The sequence below is a fragment of the Crocodylus porosus genome, unplaced genomic scaffold, assembly GCF_001723895.1.
Source record: "Crocodylus porosus isolate Cpor-Errol unplaced genomic scaffold, CroPor_comp1, whole genome shotgun sequence".
Taxonomy (NCBI): Eukaryota; Metazoa; Chordata; order Crocodylia; family Crocodylidae; genus Crocodylus; species Crocodylus porosus.
In genome coordinates, this window is record NW_017728907.1 from 46,659,926 (window position 1) to 46,668,091 (window position 8,166).

The 8,166-nt window shown below is 49.5% G+C and overlaps 1 protein-coding gene across 3 annotated transcripts in view; it reads right to left on the reverse strand.

Moving 5' to 3' along the window:
• TESK2 (testis-specific kinase 2) overlaps positions 1 to 8,166 on the reverse strand; it is a 101,805-nt gene that overhangs the window by 7,234 nt on the left and 86,405 nt on the right. For all 3 annotated transcript variants that reach the window (XM_019531333.1, XM_019531334.1, XM_019531335.1), the window contains exons 7-9: positions 7,607 to 7,682; positions 5,279 to 5,362; positions 3,266 to 3,352 (exon numbers count right to left, since the gene is read on the reverse strand). In XM_019531333.1, the coding sequence (XP_019386878.1) occupies positions 3,266 to 3,352; positions 5,279 to 5,362; positions 7,607 to 7,682 (247 nt within the window). The remainder of the gene's footprint in view (positions 1 to 3,265; positions 3,353 to 5,278; positions 5,363 to 7,606; positions 7,683 to 8,166) is intronic.

Below are 8,166 nucleotides of genomic sequence, written 5' to 3' on the forward strand. Positions count from 1 at the left end.
AGCACCTTGCACTTGTCGGTGTTGAATCCCATCCTATGCTCATCTGCCCACCCCTGTAACCTGTCTAGGTCCGACTTCAGCCTATTCCTCCCTTCTAGTGTCCCCACATCTTAGTGTCATCTGCAAATTTGAACCGGGTGCTTTTTATCCCCCCGTCCAAGTTACTAATGAAGATGTTGAGCAGTGCGGGCCCGAGGACCGAGCCCTGCGGGACCCCACTGCCCACATCCCTCCAGGTCAAACATGACCCGTCCACCACCGCTCTCTAGGTGCGGCCCTCCTGCCAGTTGGCGACACATCTGACTGTGTGGGTGTCCACACCACAGCCCCCAGTTTCTTAATGAGAACGGGGTGAGAGACAGTGTCGAAGGCCTCCCAGAAGTCCAGCAAGACTACATCCACTGCTCCCCCTGCGTCTAAGGATTTGGTGACCTGGTCGTAGAGGCCGCCAGGTTGGTCTGACAGGACCTGCCGCTGATGAACCCGTGCTGGTTGCCCCTGAGCATGATCTCCCCCCCGGCCCCTCGGGGACATGCGCCAGGATAACTCTCTCAAAAAGCTTCCCCAGGATCAAGGCAAGACTAACTGGCTATAGTTTCCTGGGTCCTCCTTCCTCCCTTTTTGAAGATGGGAACCACATTGGCCCTCTTCCAGTCCTCTGGCCCCACACCAGAGCACCATGAGTGCTCGTACAGCCATGCCAGGGGTCCCGCAATGACCTCTGCCAATTCCCACAGCACCTTGGGGTGGAGATCATCTGGACCTGCTGATTTGAACATGTCCATTTCCTCCAGAAGTTCCCTGACTCAGTACTCTCTGACCCTAGGCCTGGCAGAGTCTCTCGTGAGTCTGGAGTCCTGGTGGGGGATGTCCCAGTCTCTGCTCAGAAAAATGGAGGCAAAGAATTTGTTAAAGAGGTTAGCTTTACTGTCTGGTGCGATCACCAGATTGCCAAGCGTGTCCTGCAGGGGCCCCACATTGCCTGGTGCCTTCTTTTTACTCCCTATATATTTAAAAAAGGACTTCTTGTCTTTGATTCTGGTCACTAGTTCTGTCTCCGCCTTAGCCTTCCTAACAGCCCCACTACAGTCTCAGTTGCTCTAGCTTGTGCCAGAGGAAGGCATCAAGAGGCAGCTTTGAGCAACCTTTGCCTTCACTGCAGCTCTAAATTCTGCTAAAGCATTCAGTCCACTCAGCTGTAGGACTGTCCTGGCCATGCCTCTGATCTGTGGAGCTGCCACCGAAACAAGCTGCTAGGTTGAAGTAGACGGACTGCATCGAGTAACTCAAGGGCTGGATCTCTGGATACATGCACATACACGACTGCACACACACACACACACACACACACACACACAGAGGCAATGTGACTTGGACTTGTAAGTAGACTCCTAATCTGGGACTTTGAGGTTTGTGCGTGTTAGTCTCAACACTAACATTGAATTTAGGGAGTTTTTGAATGCATAAGAAATGTATTTGAGGTCTGATGGTTCTCTGGGCTACCTTAATGCACATTCTCTTGCAGCATAAAACCTGCATCTCTGCATATTTATGGTGCAGATGATTAGGCTGAGCCATGCAGTTCACACGGGCTGTCCAACAGCTTATTAAACAAAGAAAACACAAAGGGACCGGCCCAGCCATGGTGCAGAGTGAGGCCCAAGTCACTGTCTAGTGAAGCACAAACAGGCACTAGAAGAGGTAGGAGACCACCTTCTCCCAGTTGCTTTTCATCCCACATGTGCTGAGCAAAGGAATGATCCAGGCTGGGCCCAGGGTGCAATTCTGTCAATGGTTAAGTCAATGTGACAGTCACTCCAGTTTGTTCACTGGTTCTGTGCTTGGGACCAGCTGCCCTCAGGAAAGATGAAGAATCATAGAAAATGAGAGTTGGAAGGGACCTCAGGAGGTCTCTAGTTCAACCGCCTGCTCTAAGCCAGGACCATCCCCAACGTGCTTATTAACCTGAGAAGTGACAACTCTCCCAAACTCTCCCTCTGTTAAGAGAGCTGGTTGTTACGTAAGACAGTGAAATAAATACAGCAGGTCATTTTGCTTCTCAGACTGTCTCTCCGATACTAGGAAACTATTCTGACTCCTGCCTTTAGAAGTGCCGTGGTCTGAGCTGGGTGCTGCAAACTCCCAAAATCCAATTGCTCCTCTAAGCAGTGCTTTTAGCACTTGCTGTGTAGAACATGTCAGGCAGCCAAAGCACTTCAGACGTTAACTGAGCCAGGCACCGAATGGGGCGCTCCCAACTTCCTTCATCCACAAATCTCTGGGACATGCTCTTTGGTTCTGCACTTGCTTGCTTACTGCCTGGGATGAAGTCTTTTTGGACCACATTTTCAAAAGTGCCCTCTAATGCTGGGTAACAACCTGATGCCCCCAGAAGCTGAGTGGAGACGCTGAGCACTTCTGACTTGCACCGAATCCACTAGGAGGTACAGGGGCCCGGTCCCTCGGGGGGGCACTTGTTGGAGGCTTAAGCCCGTGTCGGGGGGGCACTTGAAGGAGTCTCAGGCACCCCCGAGCTCCCATAATTCAAACCCTTGTCCATGAGGCCAAGGGATAGCTTTTGATGAGGGGGGGGGGGAAATCAGGCCTAGTGATAGTGAACTGAGCTGTCAAAAATCAGGTCACTGTTGAAAGCTGCAGCCTTCCTGTCTCTCTGCGCTGGTTCCTTGAGCTGTAACAGCAGCATCGTAGAGCCCAACTGCCTCTGACGTGTGCAAGGGTCAGTGAATCCCTTCAGTGCGTTGACAGTGCAAAGTACTACCTCTCTCATGGCTTTTATTCCAGTGTTACACCCATGGCAGCTGAACTGAAGCTCCACAGCCCTGCTCCCTCCATGGAACACAGCAGCGTTTGGGTTCTACCCTCTCCCCTACGAGGGTTTACGGACACTCTGAGGCAGTTCCCTGTGGGTTTCCTGTTGTCCTTATTACACACAGAAGGGCTCAGAGCTCATCCCCGACCAAACAGCATGTGCTGGCATTACACTGGCTGGATTCCAAGGGCTCTGGTAGTCTTGTAAGGTCCATAAAGTACAACCAGAGCGTGCTGGACCAGCCTGCAAGAAGCCTGGTGGCTCAGTAGGAGGAAGCACAGAGTGAGAAGTGTTTTTCAGCTCACTTTTAAGGAGCCTGGGATGGGAAAGAACCTGGGTCAGCTACTGGGGGCCCCACATTATGCAATCCCCATCTTACAAGCAGCCCAGAGGAGGAGTCTGTGTCAGCCCTTCTGCTCGCAGCAAGATACTCACGTTACAGCAGTTGAAGGCCAGCTGGAGGAAGTCGGGAGGACAGTCTCCCACCATGTGCTGGAAGGCATCATAGTCCAATCCAAAATTCTGCACAAAGAAGAGGACACTGTGGCTGAGAGCTTGAGCCCAGTTTATACTCTCCTCTCTGCCTGGCACACACCATCTTTCTTTCACAGGCTCCTACAGTGGCTGGGAACAGCCCCCTACCCTCACCACCCATCCTGCTCATCGCCAAGCCAACATCAGGGGGATGCTGAGCTGCATTCCTCATGGGCACGATCTTCCATGAGGACGGTTTGACTTCAAAATCATGCTCTTTCCCAAATGGCATCATAATTCTCTATTACCTTTCAGTGCCAGATTCTTGCACTATTCCAACACATGCATTTGAGCAAACAGAACTCAAAGCAGGACACAACTATTTCAATTTCTCTTTGTTTCATGTAGATCTGGTTGAATGGTTTAAATTAGCATTAAAAAAAAAAAAAAAATCTAGGAGCTCCTGTGTTATCCAGTGAAAACTGAAGAGATGCACAACACTGCAGTGTGACCCCTGTCTGAACAACTGGCACTGACTAATCAGTGCCTTGTTGCTAGTAGGAAAAGGAAGGGATGGAGAGAGAAAAGAAATGAACTGAAAGAAAGAAAGAAGAGTAAAAATGAAGAGATACACAAATAGGGGAGAGGGGAAAAAACAGTAGTAGAGATGATAACCTTGTCTTAGGACAACCAGGCTAAGAAACCAGACAGGAAGAACAATGAGGGAGAAAAAAAGTGAACTTTAAAACATACCAAAGTGAATGAAACAAAGTAGGGAAGGAGAGGAATGGAACCCACGAGAGACAGAGGAAGTCTGGAAGGGGAGACGCATGCAGGCAAAACAGATGGGAGCAGAAACAAGTGCCAAAGGCTGAAAGCTGATCAGGGAAGGTAATGCACCACATTGGGAAAGTATTAAGTTGCGTCTACGGGTTTTACGTTAAGAACACTGGTTTGGCCTGGTTCCAGCCTAAAAATGTCTAAAATTAAAACCACCACTCTTCAGATCTGGCCCCATATTTGACAGCTCTGTAGGGCATTTCATTATAGCAGGTGATTCCCGTTGCCGCTGATCACATCAGCCAGGAGAACAGAGCACGGTCTGAAGGCTCCTGCAGATGGGTTAACCACATGCAGGGCTGTTCACGTGGTCCTCAGAGTCGCAACTTGTATTACTACAATGCCTGGCCCTCACGACTCGCACTGTATAAATAAGTTGCACAGTCAGCCTGATGAAATTTGAAACTTCACGTTTTCATCCCAGCCAGCTCATAGAAACGGTCTATTTTGCCATGACTGTGCGGGGACTAGTTATAAAAATCTTCAGATCCCTGAAAATCCCTCCTGCAAGGTCTCCTGTTCTCAGAGAAGCGAGGGGGGAAGGAAGGAAAAACATCTGCATCGCCACAGCTGAAATCCCAAGCCCCTGTAACATGCCTGCACCCAGAGAAGGGGGAGGGAATGTCACAGCTACCTGAAGAAGATGGACAGGGGTACCCTCAGGGACGAGGCCTGGCCCAAAACCCATACGAGCATCTCCCTGGATTCCCAATGAATTAGATGCAAAGCAGAGCCCAGCTGGGCCCCACAGTCTCTGCAGCTGCCCCACTCTCTCCAGCAAGAGGTGGCGTTCATCTGTTCCATGCAATGCTGGGGTCTGGACTAGATGACCTCAGGAGGTCCCATCCAACCCTACTTTCCTATGCTCCTACGATCCCATGCCAACTCCTCCAGCATGTTTCCAAGGCAGTCTGTCACTGGATGAAGGCTGAGGAAACCTATGCGAAAATATGGCCTTCGTGCCATTCTTTGCAAACAGCACTGCCAGAGGATGGGATCTTCGTTCAAGGCCTCCTTAAACACTCGAGCTAATTCATCACCTCCTTGGCAGCTGTGCTGAAATTACTAATGACCAGCCACCACTCATAAGTGCTCCCCCCTTCCCACAGCTCATATAAAACACTCACCACCTACCTCTGTGCGGGGGAGATAGTCCGGATCTGCCTGGATCCTGGCTATAACCTCACAGAGAATTATGCCGTAGGAGAACACATCCGCCTGATGAAGGGAAAAAACAAAACAAAACAGATGGCTCAGTTAGGAGCAGTCCGTGTTTTCACCTGCCACCAGGTTTCCCCTGTCGTAAGGGGGTTTCAGAGGCTATCCAGAACCCACCACTCTGACCCCAACCACTAACAGGAATACAACTCACACTTGCAGCTGAGGAAATACATGCCCATGGCAGAGTGCTCTGGCAGCACTAATGCCAGAAAGAATGACACAATCACAGACAATGAGGGTTGAAGGGACCTCAGGAGGTCACATCTAGTCCAGCCCTCTGCTCCAAGCAGGACCACCCCAATGCTTTCACCTGCATGCAAACATTTCCTCCAGTCACTGCTGCTCCAGAGCATGACGGAAGATGAAAGCCCACTCCAAGCCAAAAGGGGTAAAATCGCAGCTGATATCCCACAGCTGTGAGCAATCACAAATGCAGCCAAACATGACATGACCACAGATTGGAGCGGTTGGGGAGCAGAATTGAGAAGATAAGCGATCGCTGTCTGCCTACAACATTAATGCAGGTTAAAAACTCAGTCCATTCTTCCTTTTCCAGGTTTAATACTGCTTTGTGAAATGCCCACCCAGGTGCCAGGAACCCAGCCACCTCCACCCACTCCAGCTGCAGCATCCTACATGCACCATGCTTATTGATCACCTGTCCTACACACTCCGATGTTCTGCATGTCCCAGATTCTCACTTCACATTTGCCCACGTTATAAAGCTCAAGCAAACAGGGAATCCAGACAGAGCAGTAGCAGGGCTCCTCTTCAGATACCAAGTATAAAGGTCTACTTACATGACTGTCAGCTTTTGTGTTAATTAACAAGCAGGGTAATGTGATGGCCTTACAGCTTTGGGTCTCCCAAGAAGAGCAGGAAAGGCTGTGCAGGACATGAAAAGTGGAACGCCCACAACTAAAGATAACCAGTTTGCCATGGTAATGTCTACATCCAGGAGTAGTATTGGTGCTGCTGGCAAAGAGGGCGTAGGGCGTGGACTTTATACAGCAAAGCAGCATTCCCAAGACAGAATCCACTAAAAGTCAGTTTCCACCAGGATTGTGCGTGTCTATATGCACATGCATGCACGCACACCCACGCAGCCCAAAGGCTGCTTTCCAGTCTGCCTTTCTTCGTTCCTTCTCTGCCCCAGCTACATGATGCCATGAGAAAGGGGGCTGGAAAGATTCTTTGGAACAGGTCCTGTCTAGGCAAGTCAGATTTAGAAATCTGGTGATGAAATGTGGAACCTCTGTTGTTCTTTCAATTCCATATTGTACATGGTCATGCAACTGCCCTCATTCCATTTAAGTTTCTATTGCAGAAAAGCTCCCTTCAGGTCCAAAAGGCAAGAGGAGTCCATCAAACTGTCTACTCATGTTGCGCTAAGCTCTGCTAAGCAAAGATGCACTAAGTCAAACATATGGCCCAAGGGCTGGAGCTGGCCCATGGAGCCACTTTATCCATCCTGCCAAACTACCAGCATGGCCTGCCACAGAACCCAGGGCTCTCGGGCAATCAGCAGCAGGAAGGCAAGCAAGGGCTGACAACCCCAGCCACCCCTAGCTGCTTTGTCCACCTGTACTGCTGCAGCCCCATCTCCCTGGCCACCAAAACCCAATGCACCACCTTTGCTGGAGCTGGAGCTGCCTCCATGGCACAGGACAAGGGGCACACAGCAGCATCAACCCTGGCCCCAGGATGGGGCACATGGTGGGGTGAAGCCACTGACACCTGCTCCGGGTTGAAGCCAGAGCTGCCACTGCTGCTGCAACTTCCTCACGCTGCAGTCCGGATCCGATCTGCAAGGAGCTCCACAGTCCAGATCCACTCCATGGCACAGGAGAGTTCGACACCCATGCAAGTTAGGGTTTGTCTACATAAGGAGTTATTTGGAAATAGTTCTTCTGGAATAATTTTGTCTCTGAGGAAATCCATGTGTGAACACACTTATACTGAAATAAGAGCATTTTGTTCCAGTTTAGCTTCACCCACTTTATACATGAATGAAACCAAACTGGAAAAAAAGGCAGCTACCTTGACTCTTGACAGTATGCAAGGAGCTGTTCAAGAAGAGCTGCTCCTTTTTGAATTTGCACCCAACCTTAATCTCAATTAATTTAGAAGCAGTCATGTTGTTCAATTAGAGGTACGGACAAGCTTCAAAGCCTCTGATAAACTACAAAGTCTGCCTTGGAGAGACGCTTCCAAAAATCAAGCTCCATTAGACATACCCACCTTTTCATTGTAAGGCTCGTCTTTGAGAACTTCAGGTGCCATCCAGAAGGGCGAGCCCACCACTGGCAGCTTCTCACTTTATACATGCAAAGGAGGGGAGAAAAGAGAGGAAGGAAGCTGTTCATGACATGCTCTTGGCCTGGCATTTAGGATCAGAACTGGCAGGGTCCTCAAGAGGTCACCCAGTCCATCCCCCTGCTCAGTGTCTCCGACAGACATTTGTCTGACCTGTTCTTACAAACCTCCACTGACAAAAATCCCACAACACCCAAAGCACCTGTTTCACCGTGTCACTACTTTCCCAGATAGGAAAATTGGTTCTAATATTAAACCTGAGGCTACATTTTTGCAAATTAGGCTGATTTCCTCCTACCTAGAGGATAAAAAGAACAACTGATTCCCTCTTTCCTTGTAACCACTGCGTATGTGCTGCAGTTTGAAAGAAGAATGAACCAATATTGAAAGAAAAGTTCATTTTCATACACATTTTCCTTGTGGTGAGGAAGTGAATGAAGTACAGGCCTTTTTTTTTTTTTTTTTTTTAAATATCAAAATCAGCA